The following is a 19431-nucleotide window of genomic DNA, read 5'->3' as shown; positions in this document are numbered from 1 at the left end:
TCGAATATGATTCCTCACCCTATGAACTGCTGCAATATGTCAGCCTATTTTGGTGGAAGATGCTTTTATAAATGAAAAATAATGAAAAAAGGCTTTTTATAAACTATGAGGACGGTGTTTCACCAAAGATCAGGCAGAGCATGCCTGCCCCGGGGAATTATGGGAACAGGTGTGCTTTCAGCTGTGAAGACAAAGAGCAGCTGCAGTATCTAAAACAAAAGCTGCTATAAGTGATTTATCTTGTTATAAATTACCCCTGAATGAAACAGTTACTGCTTTAAACATTTAAAGCTACAGGAATAATTCCTTACACGTTTCCTGGTATGTATTCATGTACAATTATTGTGTAAACCGTAGTATATGAAGTGTTGTGGCTTACATGCACCATGTAGACACCAGACAAGAATTATGCAACATTCAATACGGACATATTGCATCATATTTTCCAAAATGTCAGCTTTCACCAAAGCAGGTGTTTTACTGTAATGTACCTGTAATTACTATTCAGGGACACTACCTGCAGCATTAGTAATGCTTCATAACCGTGGCTATAAACACGCTCCCATAGGGCATGAGCCATTATGGCGTTAGTGTCAAAATGGTTATCGTTCATGCTTCTTAACCTTATGTCGGATGTTATAAGTGTGAAGAGTTCGTATAGGGCAGGGATCAGCAACTCGCGGTCCTCGAGGGCCAAGACGTTTTCCACCATCCCGTTACCTGGGAGTCAGGTGTGAAGACCACACCGGCCAATCAGTAGCACTCATTAATACCCGGGAGAAAGTGAAACCGGCGCTGGATTTAGCTTTGAGGGCCAGAGTTGATGATCTGCGGCATAGGGCTTATGGCGGCCCTAATGCACCTTCACTGACGGTGTGCAGGCTCGGTGACACAAGCAGGAGAATCAGGTGCAGGTCGGAGGAGTGACGGCTCTGCTGTTGCCGTGGTTGCGCAGGTGAGCGTGGAGTTGGTGAGGGAGCTGGACGAGAGGCTCTTCGAGTCCTACATCGAGAAGAAGGCTGACCCCATCGTCGGATCGCTGGAGCCCGGTATCTACGCCGGATATTTCGACTGGAAGGACTGCTTGCCTCCAACAGGTATGAACCGGTTTTAACCAGTTTCAACCGGTTTTTAAGCATTATGTCAGACTGAATTCTGAGAACACTGAAATATTGATTTGATTCAGTTTTTTAACTATTCTGCCAAATAACTCAAATGTAGTGTAAAATGTATAGTACGTTTATTTAGGACCTTTCATTGAATTATTTTTGAAAGAATCTTATCTGAACAGAATGTTGTACAGGTGCATAAGACGTTTGAACCGGTTTTAACCAGTTTTAACCGGTTTTTAAGCATTATGTCAGACTGAATTCTGAGAACACTGAAATATTGATTTGATTCAGTTTTTTAACTATTCTGCCAAATAACTCAAATGTAGTGTAAAATGTATAGTACGTTTATTTAGGACCTTTCATTGAATTATTTTTGAAAGAATCTTATCTGAACAGAATGTTGTACAGGTGCATAAGACTTTTGCACAGTATTGTATATATATTTGTAATTTAATGTTTTTGCATATTTTCAGTGTACAGTAACACTGTTTTGTATGGGTGAGATGAGGTTGTGTGTTGGTGCTCGTCTGTCTGACAGGCAGATTTTACAGATGGTTATTTCATAACTTGATGTTGTAGCTGATTACTAGAAATCTTCAGTGCATTTCCTGCGCATTTTGATGCATGTTTTCCGTATGTGGTCCAACCGTTAACACTGTCAGATTGAACGATACGCTGTTTTTTCATTATCGGGATGTCATATTGTGATATCACTGTACCTGCTTGCAGTCTGAAATGCCACGGGGCTGTGTTGTACACTGCTCATTCAGTGAGTTAAAAATTTGTCAGAAAGAAAGCCTGGGAAATTTTGTTTTTGGTCTGTTTTGTGGAGGAGGAGTGAACAAATCTGCAAAATGACATTTTTCTCAGAGATCAGAGCTTTCTTCAGCTGATCACCTGCACTCGTGTGGGGTTCACCACGTGACCGTTGAACTTTACTCTGGGTCTCTGCCCCCGTGAGCTCTTTATCTGCGGGAGAACGTGGTCAGTGAGATCAGCCATTTCAGCTCCTGTGGCTCTTGCAAAAACATGAAAGCGTTCAATTTTGCGTGTGGAAAATTCCAAGTGATGAAGATGTTTGATTTTTACACAGAGAGGCGGTTTTTTTTTTCCCCTCATGAGACATGCTTATCCAGTAAAAAAGATCATTCGAATTTAATTCAAATTGCATTTGTATGGTGTGATAATGAGTCCAATATATTATCAATATATTTAACCCTCGTACACTAGCACCTCTTTATCTGAGTCAGTAACAGTATTTTAGTGAAATGAGGTCAATATTAATATTACATTTACTAGAATTACTGTGATAATTATGGTGCAGTGGGTAGCACTGCTGCCTCACAGCAAGGAGGTCCTGGGTTCGAATCCTGGTCGGCCGGGGCCTCTCTGCATGTTCTCCCCGTATTCGCGTGGGTTTTCTCCGGGTACTCCGGTTTCCTCCCACATTTTTACATTTTAGTCATTTGGCAGACGCTTTTAATCCAAAGCGACTTACTAGTGCATAGGTTCTTCCACAAATTAAAGCTTCACATCCATAACTAGTAAAATACACATGAAGTGCTGTTCTAAACAGTCATCTTTTTTTTTTGGGTTAGACAAGAGGGATGGGGGGGGGGGGGGGGTTCAGGAGGTAGGGCTATGGTACAGTTTGAAAAGATGTCCTTTAAGTCTGCGTCGAAATAGGGGGAGGGATTCTGCTGTCCTGACAGTGGTAGGCAAGTCATTCCAGGAACCAGAACTGAAAACAGGCGTGGACGTGCAGCTAGGTGCTCGTAGAGAGGGAACCATAAGGCGACCAGAGCTGGCAGACCAGAGTGGTCTAGCTGGGGAGTAGGGAGTGATTGAGCCTTGATCCTCGAGGGCCAAAGTCCCAGATTAATTCTCTGCTGCTCTTATCTTAAATCTCACAACCATGCGCGCATGAAGCAACACCATCTTAGATTTACTGTTACAGTGATTTAAGTTCAGCAATGATGTCCTCCGGCATTAAGGTCCTTAAGTCCTGAAATATTTTAGATACGGTGTGCACGCACACACAAGCAGTTGAGAAAGGACACAATTGCAAATGTTTGTGACATGGCATGGTCCTACAGTCATAGCAGGGCGTTAAAACCTGCTCTGAGCCTGATGTCCGTACCTTTAGATTTATGTTTGTGCTGCATTCAAGGTACACTAGGTGAAGAGAGGAATAGCAGCAACATCTTCAAACCAGAACACTGTTTATCCCTCCCCCTTCTCTGTAAATGTGCTGACGTTGAAACGCCATTGGCTGTGGCAATTAGAACAAAATTTCAACCAATGAGCTTGAATTATTGTAAAGTTATACGATGTTTTGGTGCAGAATGCCGGGCCTTCAACTATATTTTGAAACCTGAATTTAAGGAATATAAACACAGGCATGAGCTCAAGACGGCTAACGTTCATGGCGAACTATGTTTGCAGCAAATAGTTACTGTGGAATGATTTTAAATGAACATGAAATGAACCAGCGCTTTTTTTAATACAGATGGATGTGACTTGGGTCTAACAATGTGAGCCAGCTCATTCGTTGCTTACATGCTTATGGGGCGACATGGCTCAGGCAGTAAGAGCAGTCGTCTGGCAGTCGGAGGGTTGTCGGTTTGATCCCCCGCCCGGGCTGTGTCGAAGTGTCCCTGAGCAAGACACCTAACCCCTAAATGCTCCTGACGAGCTGGTCGGTGCCCTGCATGGCAGCCAATTGCCATCGGTGTGTGAGTGTGTGTATGAATGGGTGAATGAGAATCATCAATTGTACAGCGCTTTGGATAAAGGCGCTATATAAATGCCAACCATTTACCATTTACATGCGATTTAATTTTTAAGCTAAGTGTATTACAACAGCCAAATAATTGTCGACTTTTGTTCTTTTGCGTTTTCCCCGTCAGCAACCATTTTTGTTCGTTGCACACTGCCTTTTCAAACTGTTAGTTGCACAAACAAATGTGAATACGTTGGCGAACGTCAGCTAACTTGTCTTGAACGCACGTCAGGAGTTGAGGTGGTTAACACTGACGGTCAGCTCTGAAAGTGCTGCAGGTAGTGAAATCAGTAGAACTCAGGACAGTTACGCGTGACGTGACGTCATTGAAATAACGCTGTTCGTTGCCTCCTCACAGTCTGCTCTCTATGACTTTATCGTCAGCATGGGATGTGGCCCCGTTTATTAGCAGTTGATTCAGTATAAACACTTTTTCATGATAGTGAGTTTCCCGAATTTAATATATAACCCCCGTTATAACCCCTTCTGTATGAAATGTCCTACATGGACGGAACCCTCAGTATGGTTTTCTCTTTGCGCCCATTTCCTGTTTACATAATAAAAAATATTGTTTCACACGTCTGAGCCTCTGGAAAGTGTGGTTTGAAGTTGTATCGAGAGGCTCGCTCTCTCTCTCTCTCTCTCTCTCTCTCTCTCTCACTTTCTCTCTCCTCTTCACCTACGTTTCCCTGGCACTTTCATTTCTCACTCCCGAGGAAAACATTTAATGTATGGACGAGCTGGATGCCCACGGCTCAGTGCTGAGTGACTCCGCAGTCTTTCGGCAGGAAATGCTTTAGCTCGCCGCTTCCTATAGGAAGTGATGCGCACACTTCCTGTTGTGCTCACGGGGGCTAGCATTGGCCGCGGCAGTGGGCATTCCTGGGCATGTCACCCGCGTGCGTTGCGGTGCGGACGCGTAGCGCCCACTGTGTGAACAGACTGGTGGGTGGTGCACGTCGCCGTGGCGATGGTGGGGCGTGTGTGGTAGTGGGGAATAACCTGGCCGATTTCTATAAAAGCAATTTACTACTCCAGAGGGTAAAAATAGACTTACTGGAACTGACTTGGCATACCTGAACTGAACCAGAATGAAAGTGATACGCATCATTTTGTTTTTGTTTTGAAAAAAAGTCTCATTGTTTCCATTGGGCAGAGATTCGGTCTATTACGAATGTATTAAAAACAGGTTTAATCCGTTTTTTAATAATCCGTTTTTGAAAATTCGTGTCAACCGTAGCAGCTCACGCGGTTCTGCGTTATTTTCTGAAAGATGGTCACTTTCAAAGATAACTAACGCATGACAAGGGCTGTGCTATATGACTTTTACGATAATTTGATACACTTATAAAAATAAAAATAAAAACACTGTCTTCATACTGGTTGTGTTACCATTGTTCGCTGAAGTCGTCTTTTTGACAGTGTTTACGTTTGACTTGTTTTTGTTCGGTGTTCTCTTCACTGAAGCCTGAATGTGTCTAAACGACGGAAACGTTATTCTTTTTCGGTATAAACTGCTCGGATTAATTTATTGGCTCCGTTTGCTCGCTTTGAGTGAGTATTTTTTTAAGGGGACAGTTCATGGACGCACGCATTGGGGAAAGCATTAACCGAATTAACTGACAAGAGCAAGATAAAGTCGGTGAGATATTTTAAATGCCGGTTTCTATACGTTTTCATTGCACAGCCCTAAACGTGACTTTCATAAAAATTGGTATTTACCTCAGAAAGTACCGAAAGATTGTGTGAAAATTGTGTAGCGTGTGAATACATAGTCGAAACCAGTAGGCACTTAACGAACAGAGATACCGTACAGTCAATGTACTACATATAAAACTGTACAACAGGACAAGTGGGATGCCAGGGCTTGATATGGTACTCGTTTGACCACAGTAAAATGTTCAGTGTTAAGGCAACTCTTGCAGAGTTTGTTTGGTCCCTATGGCCAGAATGGACCCATGTGTGTGTCTGTGTGAGTGTGTGTGTGTGTGTGTGAACGAATTTGAGTACGAATGTGCGGTTGCCAGATTGAGACCGTGCTGGCTTACTGTAAACGAGGTCTGTGTTCCAGTACACCCTGAAGGGGCCCTGGGCAGGCGGTCTCTCAGGGAGTCCTCACTCTGAGGGGGGTTTCCGCTGCCTCTCCCCCTGCACACAGACTCCGCGCGCCCGGCCTCAAGCTGTACTTACCAGCCACGTGGGCAGAGAGGCTGCCTGCTAATGCTGCAGAACACATCACACACACAAACACAGCTGAGGGAGAGGGGGGGAGAGAGAGAGAGAGAGAGAGAGAGAGAGGGGGTGTGAGAGAATGGAGGGAGGGAAAGAGAATGAGAGAGTAAGAAGGGAGAGAGAGAGAGAAGGACAGGGCCAGGGCCAAAGCCTGTGGTGTGCTGTGATCCCCAGGGGAGAGAGAGGAAGTTGTGAGGGAGAGAGAGAGGGAGGAATGAGGGAGGGAAAGAGAATGGGAGAGTGAGAAGGGAGAGAAAGAGAGGGACAGGCACAGACTGACACAGACAGAGGGAGCGAGCGGAGAGGATGGGAATGGGAGAAGGGGAAGGGAGAAAGAATTGGTGAGAGTGAAGGGAGAGTGTGAGATAATTGGAAGAAAGGAGGGATGGATAGAGAGAGAGAGAGGAAGAAGGGAGAGACAAACAGATAGAGCGACATAGGGGGAGAGATAATCCAAGAAAGGAGGGATGGAAAGAGAGAGAGAATGACAGAGAGGAATGAGGGATAGAAACAGTGAGAGAACGATAGAGGGCGAGATCATCTTGAAAAGGGGAGGGAAAGAGAATGCGGGAAGAGAGAGCACGAACAGGGGGATGGTTGCTGGGAAGATGGGGTTGTGTAGTAGGCCAGTGTGAGAAAGCAGGCCAGCCATTGGCTCCCCTCTGTTACATCACTCTTACATCACTGACCCTGGGGGACCCTGTACAGGGTCATAGGATCCATATGAGACAGTGAGCAGCCATTGTGTTTCTGTACCGTTCCGCCACCCAGTCTGTCCTGCTGTTTTTCACACTTACGTAGTTGTCTAACCGACAACCGTGTTCAGGGAAAGTTTTGCGTATTTCATTTTTTGTTGACTGATTTTCTACTTCTTTTGCATTTAGCAGTTTGTTATACAACTAGACCTGGCCTGACTGATCAGTTGTAAATCAATTCTAGATCAGTTCCTGTCAAGGCCGGGCAAGACTTCACCTTCAGACTTCCCATTTCTGCTGGCCGTTTGGCCAGGAGTGAAACTACACCAAACCTTAAAAGGTCAGCGTTGGGCATCGTCACTTCTCACATTGCGCCCGGCGTTTCTTGTTAGCGGTGCTTGCGTTTGTGCCTGTGCTGTTCATTTAAGAGCACTGTACCGTTTATTTTGCTGAGTTGTATTACTGTTGATGGCTTACTGAGAAATGCTGGGCCGGTCTAAAAGGATGTGAGTAGGTGGTTGTGATGTAATCTGAAGTACGCATACCTTTCAGGATAGTTGACTAGAATAAACAGTGTCCTCTTTTACAGTTAATAAAAAGCGCTGCACTCCTCAGAATGTCGGCTTTGGTGCTGCACTGATGTTGAACTGATGAACTGATGAACTGATGACTGGTGGGGTGTAGGGTAACGCTCTATGCATGGTCAGATTCTGTTCATATCACTGAGTTGTTTCATTATTATTTAATTACAGTGACGGGAATGTGTGGCTTCATATACACCATGGTAACTGGTGCTTCATCGTGTTCTCCCAATCGCTCTCCTGCATTAAGAATTCTTCATAGATTAAACACTAAGATTGTTTGGGTCATACGTTTTTAATGATCGTTCCTCCTATTCTAGGGTTTATAAAGTCTCTCTTTCCATCACGGTAAAAATGTGATTTTTCAAACGTTCAGAGAACCCTTTTTAGGTGATTTTCTGGATGACCACTGGTGCACTGTTTGGCTTCTGTAATGAGAAATTTATTGATGTGTTGTAAATGTTTTGCAATATTTAATTGATAACATTTCTCTGGTTTGTGTGAAGTATGAGAGCTGAACCTGTGTGTGTGTCCGTGTGTGACTGTGTGTCTGTGTGTGTGTGTATGTGTGCGTGTGCATATGTGTATGTGTGTGTGTGTGTATGTGTGTGTTTGTGTGTGTTTATATATATATGTGTGTGCGTGTGTGCTTGTGTGTGTATGTGTCTGTGTGTGTGTGTGTGTGTGTGTGTGTATGTATCTGTGTCTATGTGTGTGTGTGTGTGTGTGTGTGTGTGTGTCTGTGTGTATATATACGTGAGTGTGTGTGTGTGTGTGTGTGTGTGAGAGAGAGAGTGTGTGTGTGTGTGTGTGTGGGTCTGTCTGTGTCTCTGTGTATATAGATGTGTGTGTGTGTGTGTGTGTGTGTGTGTGAGGGTGTGGGCGGGCATAAACGGGGGTGGCGGGGGCTGAGGTAAAGTGCTTTAGTATTGGATGGAGGGGGCTGAGGTGAAGTGCTTTAGTATCGGATTGTGCAACGGGCGTGTAACTTCTCTTCACAGCTAAGGTGAAACTAGTGTGGTGGGGCCTTAAACGGAACTTAGGTTTAGGGCTTGGAGCTCAGGACAATCGGACTGGGACCTCCTCCTTTTGCATCTCTCGCCCCAGAGGCTATTTTAAGAGCTGTTCCGCTAAACACCGATGCGCCGGCTTCTCCTTATCTGCAGCGCGTGCAGCGCAGAGGACTTAACCTGTGTCCTCTTCAGCTCCTCCAGCCAATGTAACTGAGACGCGGTGTGGAAAGAGCTGCTAACACTCCCCAACTACAGCTGGGTCCTCAAATAGGGTGCCTCTATTCTGACACATTATGTACGAAAACATCAAATGTAAACCCAGTTCAGGACCCAACTCTGTTTTTATTAGTGAGTGCCGGACCTGGGTCGTATACGTAATTGTTTTGGATTCAAATACTTTTCAACACGTTGCTGAGTCTGGTGCATTGAAACCTACAAAATACTCTCAAAAGGTCCTCTTGGTTGGCTCAGTTGCACCCGGGCAAGATCAGTCAAGCGCAGGAAAGTATTTTAATCAAAAACAATTCCGTAGTTGTCCAAGGTCTGGTGAGTGCAAGCCTTAGTTGTTTTATAATGTCTAGAAAACATGAGGATAGGCGTTTTCTATACATTATGCAGCAACGCTTTACCTGAACCCCTCATCATATGACAGATGATGCCAGTTAATGTCAAATGATAAATGTTGTGCAGATAAAAGTATAACAGTACCTTAATAGTACAATACATTAATTTCCTTGGGCTATTTGGTTGTGCTGTTGATGAACAGATTTAGATTTTATAGTCTGTCAATATCTATACACTTTAAATGTTTATGTATTTAACTACGCTCCTTTTTTAGTTTTCTTTAGAAAGCTCTTGATTTTGAACACAAAGAAGCAGTGAAGTTTTCCACACTGTTTTGGTCAGATCTACCTGAGGTTTTGGTCATGTGTGCTGAGAAGTGCGTTGTAGGTGCTGCACAGTTGGCGTGCTCACTGAAGCTACAAGGTCTGTATTACGTATTAAGAAAGAGGAACATTTGACCAGATCAACCACCAGCACAAGGATATGAGACTTTCTCCATTTAGGGTTTTGCTACAGGAAACCGATTGAGATTGTGGTAACTTTCGTTGGTCTTTTTTTTTGTTGTTGTTTTTGGTCTCCAATCTTCTTTAGGGTTTTTTGTGAAATGATGTGATGTCTTATACAATCACACAGGGCAGGTAATACTTCTACCAACATTTGAAAAAAATTCATGAATAAAAAATGCACATTGCGTTAGTCCTTCACTTGTCATTAAGACTGTCAATCAGTCAACTGGGGCGGGTACAGTGATGCTGGCCCCTCCCCATTAGAACATGTTTGGCTTGTCTCTGTCTAGAGCATTTGTCATTACACCTGTCCATCACTCCTTTGGGGCAGGCACAGTGATAATGTCCCCTACCCATTGGACCCTGCTAATGACTTAATTGGCCCTAACTTTTACACCACCAGCGATATTCCTGAGCACATGGATGGCAGCCGAAGACTGTTCTTGTGTCTCTGTGTGCTGTGTGAAATACTGCACTGTGATCTAATCTATGCATGAACCAGCATTGGTGATTGCAGCCAGTTACCTCATTTCACTGTATAAAAACTCTGCAAAAACTCACCCCTGGTCGAGAGGACCAATGAACCGATCCGCAGGTGACCGATGGAAACTGGACCGAAGGGCACTGTCCAGTTTGCAATGGCTTTTGCATTTTAAAATGATTATTATCACAAAGTGGCCATGTTATATACCTGTAGCAGATCCGCATGTATTCTTTCTCCAGTCGCCGCTATATAACAGATCCCACTTCATTTAGTGTGTCATATCACTGGCAGCTCTCTTTGTTTTGGTCTGCTCTCAGTTCAGAACCGGCCTTTCTTTGGCTGCTCATAAATAAGTGCATCCGGCTTTACTGAGCGTGTCTGGCCTAGTGGAACCTATGAAATGCTCTTAAAAGGTGCTCAATTGCAGCAGGCGAGAGAAATCGAGCCCAGAAAAGTGTTTGAACTTTTGAACGGAACAACGTAATAGGCCCAGTTGTGAGAAGGAGAGAGGCTGAGTGGATTGTACCAGGGGACAGGCGGCTATGACGCTCTCCTTCCTCTGCTCTCCGTCTGAAATGAGTACTGATAACCCAGGGGTCTGACACGGCTTTCATCCTTTCAGGTTTAATCTTTGAAACGCTGCTGGTTTGTTTCTCTGTTTCCACTAACCTCCGCCTACATTATTCTCCCAACAGTTTTCTGAAAAGCAACCGCGCTGACTTATTATACTTGCTATTTATTTACTTGTCGTTAATAAATACGTATTGTTAAATACTTTCCGTTAATGAATACGCATTGTTTAAAAAGGCTACGGGGCAGCCTGTAGCCAAGTGGCTGAGGTACATGACCGGGACCCGGAAGGTTGTTGGTTCAAGCCCCGGTGTAGCCATGATAATATCCGCACAGCTATTGGGCCAGGCCTTGAGCAAGGCCCTTAACCCCACATTGCTCCAGGGAGAAATTGGCCCCTGCTTAGTCTAATCAACTGTAAGTCACTTTGGATAAAAGCTTTGGTCAGCTAAATAACAGCTTATAATGATAAATTATTATTTCTCTTTATTTTTTAATTTCTGTTGTTTTTCCCAAGACTTCTTAAAACTGGTATTTGTCACATTTTCATTTTATATGTGAAGAAAAGGTCTTAACCGAAGTGAATGTCACCCGCAGGGGTGAGAAACTACCTGAAGGAGGCCCTGGTGAACATCATCACAGTTCATGCAGAGGTAAGTGGTTCTGCCCTGTCTTCTCATTGCATGAGTACAGTCTCATTTGCGGTGGCCAACGATGCCATTTAGCCAGTTTGAATAATAACTGAAAGCAATTTCAGTTTCATTGTAATGAATGGCTGTGTGTGTGTGTGTGTGTGTGTGTGTGTGGAGCAGTCTGTGTGTGTGTGTGTGTGTGTGTGTGGAGCAATGTGTGTGTGTGTGTGTGTGTGGCTGTGTGTGTGTGTGTGTGTGTGTGTGTGTGGAGCAGTGTGTGTGTGTGTGTGTGTGTGTGTGTGTGTGTGTGGAGCAGTGTGTGTGTGGCAGTGTGTGTGTGTGTGTGTGTGTGTGTGTGTGTGTGGCAGTGTGTGTGTGTGTGTGGAGCAGTGTGTGTGTGTGTGTGTGTGTGTGTGTGTGTGTGTGTGTGTGTGTGGAGCAGTGTGTGTGTGTTTGGAGCAGTGTGTGTGTGTCTGTGTGGAGCAGTGTGTGTGTGTGCGTGTGTGTGGAGCAGTGTGTGTGTGTGTGTGTGTGTGTGGAGCAGTGTGTGTGTGTGTGTGTGTGTGTGTGTGTCTGTCTGTGTGGAGCAGTGTGTGTGTGTGTGTGTGTGTGTGTGGAGCAGTGTGTGTGTGTGTGTGAGTGTGTGTGTGTGTGTGTGTGTGTGGAGCAGTGTGTGTGTGTGTGTGTGTGTGTGTGTGGAGCAGTGTGTGTGTGTGTGTGGAGCAGTGTGTGTGTGTGTGTGTGTGTGAGTGTGTGTGTGTGTGTGTGGAGCAGTGTGTGTGTGTGTGTGTGTGTGGAGCAGTGTGTGTGTGTGTGTGTGGAGCAGTGTGTGTGTGTGTGTGTGTGTGTGTGTGTGTGGAGCAGTGTGTGTGTGTGTGTGGAGCAGTGTGTGTGTGTGTGTGTGTGTGAGTGTGTGTGTGTGTGTGTGGAGCAGTGTGTGTGTGTGTGTGTGTGTGTGTGGGGGGGGGTTAATGTGTCCTTAAAGGGGCCTGTTCTGAAGAGACCCCTGCCTCTCTCTCTGCAGGTCTTCACCGTGTCTAAAGAGCTGGTCCCCCGCGTGCTGTCCCGCATCGTGGAGTCTGTGTCCGAGGAGATGAGCCGCCTCATGCAGTGTGTGTCCTCTTTCAGCAAAAACGGAGCGCTGCAGGTGAACACACACACACACATCTCTACAGGCATGGACACACACACACACATACACATCTCTACAGGCATGAACACACACACACATACACACACTCCCACATACACACACACACACTCACACCCACACACACACACACACGCGCACATGCACACATCTCGACAGGCATGAACACACACACACACACACACACACTCACACACACGCACACACACACACACACACACACACATGCACACGCCTCTACAGGCATGGACACACAGACACACCTCTAGCACCACACACACGTCTATAGCCATGGACACACACACACACACACACACACACACACACGTCTATAGCCATGAACACACACACACACACACACACATTGTTTCCCAGTCGCTCCACAGGTGAGCAGGTTGAGCAGGACTGTGATATGAAACTAAAGTAAAGTGCACAGGGGAATTTGTGCCTGACTTCGTTGTGTCACCCCTTGCATGAATATGTTTGCTTTTGCAAGAGTTTATTCATAAGAGTACTCAAGGTGTGACTTTGACTCTTTCCAAAATATGACTTTTGAAAGACTTTTTGAATAATGGTTTTAGACCCCTTACAGCAAATAGAAAAGAACAGCATGTTTGGATTAGAACTGGAGATTATACATAATTCTGCAGATTGTAATCACATTGTCACGATCTGCGTAATGTTATTTTATAACGTGTAAAATCACTAGTATTAGAATGACTTAGAATGACTTTGCAGAAAAGCAAAGGGTTTAGCAACAGCTAAGAAATTGAATTATTCAATTGTTATTATATTATTATAAGAACACAAGCCATCATGAATGTGTTTCTGCGTCACTGCCAAATAAAGTCAACTGACTAGTTTTTTAGGAGACAAGTCCTTTTGTGGGCTCAACAAAACAAACAAAAGAAAAACACTGGCTGTCATATCCAGTTTGTTCTCTTTTCTTTTCTCATTTCTCTTTTTATCAATTACTCCCCCTCTCTCTCCCTCTCCCGCTCTCTCCCTCTCTGTGTCTCTCCCTCCCTTCCTCAACCTTTCTCTCGGCTCTCTCCCTCACTCTCATCCCTCCCTCCCTTTCTCTCTCCCTCCCTCTCTCTCTCCCCAACTCCTCTCCTTCTCTCTCTCCCTCCCTCCCTCATCTCTCTCCCTTCCTCTCTCTCTCCCTGACTCCTCTCTCCTTCTCTCTCCCTCCCTCTCTCCCTTTCTCTCTCCCTCCCTCATGCCTCTCTCCCTCTCTCTCCCCCTCCTCCTCCCCTCTCTCCCTCTCTCTCTCCTTCCCCCTCCCTCTCTCATGCCTCTCTCCCTCTCTCCCCAGGCTCGGCTGGAGATCTGTGCCCTCAGAGATGCCATATCCTCGTACCTGACAACCGAGAGCAAGTAAGAGACCGGTGTGACCGGTGTGACCGGTGTGCTACTACATGTTCATGTTACGTTACGTGTTGCACTGAAATGTGCAGCATACTCCGGTGTGCACTCCTGCGGATTCCTGCGAAATCACACACCACCTATCAAAGACTACAACCAGCTTCACACATCAGTTTCGTGTGATTTTCATCCATGGGGGTGGGATATGACTCAGAAGTGGCTGTGCGGCTTGGTGATGTCAGGGCGGTGAGGCTGGGTCAGGCTGGGTCGGTTAGCTGTTCCCCTGTCTCCCCGCACGCTCACATGCTACCAGGGCCCCGCCAGGGGAAGCGAAACTCACCTTCCACTGAAAACAGGCTCCTCCTGACTCAGCCCCGCTCCTCCTGACTTAACCCCGCTCCTCCTCACCCAACCCACCTCCTCCTGACTCAACACACCTCCTCCTGACCCAACCCACCTCCTCCTGACCCAACCCACCTCTTCCTGACTCAACATACCTCCTCCTGACTTAACCCCGCTCCTCCTCACCCAACCCACCTCCTCCTGACTTAACCCCACTCCTCCTCACCCAACCCACCTCCTCCTGACTCAACACACCTCCTCCTGACCCAACCCACCTCCTCCTGACTTAACCCCACTCCTCCTCACCCAACCCACCTCCTCCTGACTCAACACACCTCCTCCTGACTCAACCCCGCTCCTCTTGACTCAACCCTGCTCCTCCTGACCCAACCCACCTCCTCCTGACCCAACCCACCTCTTTCTGACTCAACATACCTCCTCCTGACTCAACCCCGCTCCTCCTGACTCAACCCTGCTCCTCCTGACCCAACCCACCTCCTCCTGACGCAACCCAGCTCTTCCTGACTCAAGACACCTCCTCCTGACTCAACCCCGCTCCTCCTGACTCAACCCTGCTCCTCCTGACCCAACCCACCTCCTCCTGACCCAACCCAGCTCCTCCTGGCCCAACACACCTCCTCCAGACTCAACCCACCTCCTCCTGACCCAACCCACCTTTTCCTGACCCAACACACCTCCTCCTGACCGAACCCACCTCCTCCTGACCGAACCCAGCTCCTCCTGACTCAACCCAGCTCCTCCTGTCTTAACTATTTTTACTTACTCATAATTTTAGTTAATTTAATTAATTGTTGGCGGCAAGGATGGTACAGTGGGTAGCACTGCCACCTCACAGCAAGGAGGTCCTGGGTTCGAATCTCCGTCGGCCGGGGCCTCTCTGTGCGGAGTTTGCATGTTCTCTCCATGTCTGCGTGGGTTTCCTCCGGGTACTCCGGTTTCCTCCCACAGTCCAAAGACATGCAGGTTAGGCTGATTGGAGAGTCTAAATTGCCCGTAGGTATGAGTGTGTGAGTGAATGGTGTGTGTGCCTTGCGATGGACTGGCGACTTGTCCAGGGTGTATTCCTGCCTTTCGCCCAATGTATGCTGGGATAGGCTCCAGTCCTCCTGCGACCCTGTTCATGATAAGCAGGTTAAGATAATGAATGAATGAATGAATAATGAATTGTATGCCCCTGATATTATTATTAATGGTAACACAATGGTAGCTGTGGCTTAATCATTTGTTTGTGGTCAAGTTTGATGGCGGTTGGATACTCGTTGATTACCTTCTTTTCTATTGGATGTTGTGATGCGTTGGATCCACGGGCTCACCCCTCTGCTCTGTTTCAGTACCAGCTTTAAGCAGGCCCTGGAGGCTCTCCCTCAGCTGCACAGTGGAGCTGATAAGAAGTGAGCGTTCCTCCATTACCTCCCCTCCACAACATGCAATACATCTGCAGCACTGCCTGACCACATTACACTACACTACACTACACTACACTACACTACACTGCACTGCACTACACTACACTACATTACACTACACTGCACTGCACTACATTACACTACACTACATTACATTACACTACACTACATTACACTACACTACACTACACTACACTGCACTGCACTACATTACACTACACTACATTACACTACACTACTCTACACTTCATTATATTACATTACACTACATTACACTACATTACACTACTCCACACTACATTACATTACATTACATTACACTACATTACACTACATTACATTACTCCACACTACATTACATTACACTACATTACACTACATTACACTACTCCACACTACATTACATTACACTACATTACACTACATTACATTACTCCACACTACATTACATTACATTACATTACATTACACTACATTACATTACAGGCTTTTAGCACACACTCTTAATCCAGCGATTACACTGCTTCTTTCTTTTGTTACATTTTTGCATAGTATTCATTTATACAGCTGGATATATACTGAAGCAATTCAGGTTCAGTACCTCACTCAAAGGTACCGTGGTATCCTACTGGAATTGAACCTGCAGCCTTTAGGTTGCCCTAACCGCTAGGCTCTCTTGTGTTGTGCCAGACTCCTGGAGGAGCTGCTGAACACGTTCAAGAGCAGCATGCAGCTGCAGCTCACCTGCTTTCAGCCCTCCTCCGTCCTGCCCATCAAGAGATGAGCACGTCCCAAACCTCCAGCGTCACCGGCTCGGCCCTCCCTGCTCCTTTCGCCCTGCCGCTGCAGAGATGAGCCGCCAACGTCGCCTTCCTCACCTTCCTCGCCTTCCTCGCCTTCCTCACCTTCCTCACCGGCCTCTCTGACACTGCAGCAGCACAGTGCCACACCGATATCACTGTCATGTCATCTTCTTTTTCTGTTTTCATTTGGCATTTCAGTCTGTTCTTGCATTAGAAACCATTACCTGGTTAATGCTTTGGAAACTATATGAATTTGCCTATTAACGCATTATCTTTTTGTCATGCAGTAAGTAATTCAGTTAAAATGTTTGTTGAGCAGTAGGTCTTTACTTTTTTTTTTTTTTCTAGATGTCACTCTTCAGAATATAACACTTTGAAACAGGAACATTGCAGTTTGAATATGTCAGTTTCAACCAAATTATTCAAGCTTTTCTGTGTATCCAGGATTTCTTTTTATGGGTCTCATTATGTTCAGATATGCCTCTACATTGATGATTATGTTGCTTTACTGTGTGATTATCTGTCTTTATGAAGTATGAAATAATAAAAATAACACTTTCATTGTGAATGAATAAGCTCCATTGTCTCTTACTGTAACAGAAGCTTAGCAAACGTTTAATCCATCCATGTTTGAGTACTTTTGATTAGGTGTCAGTTAATCAGAAGCAATAAACAGAAATGGAACATTTTCCAAGTTGGCAGTTTGAAAATGACAGTTTGAAAAGAAAAATTTACAGTTTGAAAATACTGTCCCTTTTGACTCAGAAATATAGTATGTGGCAGAATATCAAGTGGCTCATGTTGTTTTAACTGAAGTATTCATTCAGAGTATTTTATGAGTTTTCTAACAGACTTTCTGCACTTCCAGGTCCTGTCTGAGAAAAGCTGAGTAAAGGACTATGTGTAGCTAAGTCAGGGAAACGAAGTGTTCCTCGTCTTTATCCTTTTAAATGTTCATTTCAGATTTCCCAAGTAATATTATGCTATTGAAAGTATAAGTAGTATAAAATTCTGACCCTTGGTTTTCTTAAGTCTAATGTAATGTTAAACATACGTTTGGTGACTGTAGTAGAAAACCTGATTGTAGCTTTGATTCCCACCGATACGCCACAGTGAATGTGAATGGATGTTGGTTACATGTGTGCAGTTGTACAGTAACGTAAATGAATCTGTGAAATAATAGTTCATGGGTGCAGGGGTGATGCAGTGGAGTGAGATCAGTGATCCTGTGAAGGGTCAATCGTGGCTAACGTCTCTATGCCTTAGCAACTGTCGCTGGCTGAGGGCAGAAAAGGAGAAGTTATTGTGGGTCCTTGGTATCGTCCCAGCAAGCAACAGTGGGGGCCCTCCGCCTCTCCCTCCCTCCCTCCGGACAGGCGCTGAGAGGAAAGGGGAAGTTGGAGCGCTTTTGAGGCTTGGGGTGCGCAACACCTGCGTCCTGAGTTGTGTTTCTATCTTTACCGCGTTCTGCTCTGCACAGGTTAGCAGTCACACCCTGCAAGGGCTAGTTTACCTGCGCTACCCACCATTTTGGCTCTAGGAAGGTGTGAAGTGTACTCTGTACACAGTTGGCTATTGGGCTCCTTGAAAATTGAGCTGGTCAACCAGCTACCAGCTGTTTCAAGACATAGCTTGAGCTGGTCAAACCATGTCAAGCTGGGAGCTGGTCTGAACTCATCAGCCAGCTAAACCTCATAGAGCTGGGAGCTGGTCAGAACTGGTCAGCCAGCTAAACCATGTTGAGCTGGGAACCAGCTACCAGCTTTTTCTAAACCTAGCTTGAGCTGTTTTTTCAGCAGGGAAGCCTTATGAAGGACTAGCAGGGGTTCTTCAGCATAATACCAAAGCCTTGTGAGAGCATCTTGTTGTATTTCCGAAAGCGTATATTTCAGACTTTAGATAGGATGGGATCTCAAGTTGGGGTAGCTGAACGTAAAACTAGATGCCTAGTCCAAATCACATTTAGGGTGCGGATGTTGTATGCAAGACTATCACGTTGCCGCTGTGAGACTACATGTCAGTCACCCATACTTAAAGCATGTGGCCCGCACTGCGATTGGCCCAAACCATCATCTGCAGCACACCGAGGCAGAGTTCTGCTTGTGATTACCCACAATCCACTTCTGCCAGATTGTGACCTGACCTTCACAGAAAAGCTCAGGCGTCTTCCCAGCAGCGACGCGCGGTGCCTCAAAATGTCAACCTCAAAGGCTCACTGACTCATCTTTACCGCCATCCACCTGACAACACTGCTGCTGGTTCCCTCCCGACGTGGTCCCCTGCTGCACGCTGGGACCATTTCACTGTTTCCTACAGTCTCTGTCGACAGCCTCCCTCCACCCCCTGCTCCCAGGCGGGACTTCTCACGGCTGTGGTGTACCGGGTGTTTTTTTTTGTTTTGTTGTTTGGGTACATGGAAACGCGTCTCGTCATAGGTGAGACTTGGTGTTTTCATCCAGACGCGAAGAGGAAACAGTGTCAAATCACCGCATCCTTTCCTGTACCGCTGAACAGCTGATAGCATCGCGCGCGCGCGTACGCACAGGAATCGTTTGTCACACACTTTGTTTGTTTGCCAAGAGAGGCCTCCTCTCGACAGGACTTGGCCTGGTGTTTTGGGAAACGTTGTGTGATGTGATGTGTTCGGTAAGTTGGCCTGGTTCAGATTATTGCCGGGCACTTTCCCATGCTGATCTTTTCCTGGTCCTGCATAAGTGTCATCACTGTCTATGATCAGTATGGTCAGTATAAAACACAAGCAGTCATCCAATGGCCTAATCCTGGCTCCTCTTGAAGGTACAGTAAGTAAGATTTTTGTGTTTAAACATTGTTACGAGACCATTGTATCCCTTCCTATAATTGAAAAAGGCTCACTGACTCACCCTCTGCCGAATATTTGTACTGTACAATAATTCAAGCCCATTGGTTGAAAATTGGCTCTAATTGCCACAGCCAATGGCGTTTCAACGTCACACATTTACAGAGAACGGGGAGGGATAAACAGTGTTGTGGTTTGAAGGTGTTTGTTGCTGCCATTCCTCTCCTGGCCGTTAGAAGTCCGAAATTGCCCATTGTACCTTTAAGCAATTAGAAATGCATCCCCCTATCCCTAAAATCCTCTTGAGAGAAGTGGTCAGTGCAGGGCAGCCCTTATTCATGCAGTTATTCAT

The 19431-nt window shown here is 45.7% G+C and overlaps 1 protein-coding gene across 1 annotated transcript in view; it reads left to right on the top strand.

Moving 5' to 3' along the window:
• Positions 1 to 16836, top strand: part of exoc2 (exocyst complex component 2) — a 94921-nt gene extending 78085 nt beyond the window's left edge. The window contains 6 exon segments of the mRNA XM_061238666.1: positions 956 to 1097; positions 11137 to 11192; positions 12196 to 12318; positions 13640 to 13701; positions 15384 to 15443; positions 16149 to 16836. Coding sequence (XP_061094650.1) covers positions 956 to 1097; positions 11137 to 11192; positions 12196 to 12318; positions 13640 to 13701; positions 15384 to 15443; positions 16149 to 16242 — 537 coding nt within the window. The 3' untranslated portion in view covers positions 16243 to 16836.
• The last annotated feature ends 2595 nt before the right edge of the window (positions 16837 to 19431 follow it).

This window comes from Conger conger, chromosome 4 (genome assembly GCF_963514075.1).
Source record: "Conger conger chromosome 4, fConCon1.1, whole genome shotgun sequence".
NCBI classification, from domain to species: Eukaryota; Metazoa; Chordata; class Actinopteri; order Anguilliformes; family Congridae; genus Conger; species Conger conger.
Note: the sequence above shows the minus strand (reverse complement) of the source record. Positions and strands in the feature narration are given on the sequence as shown.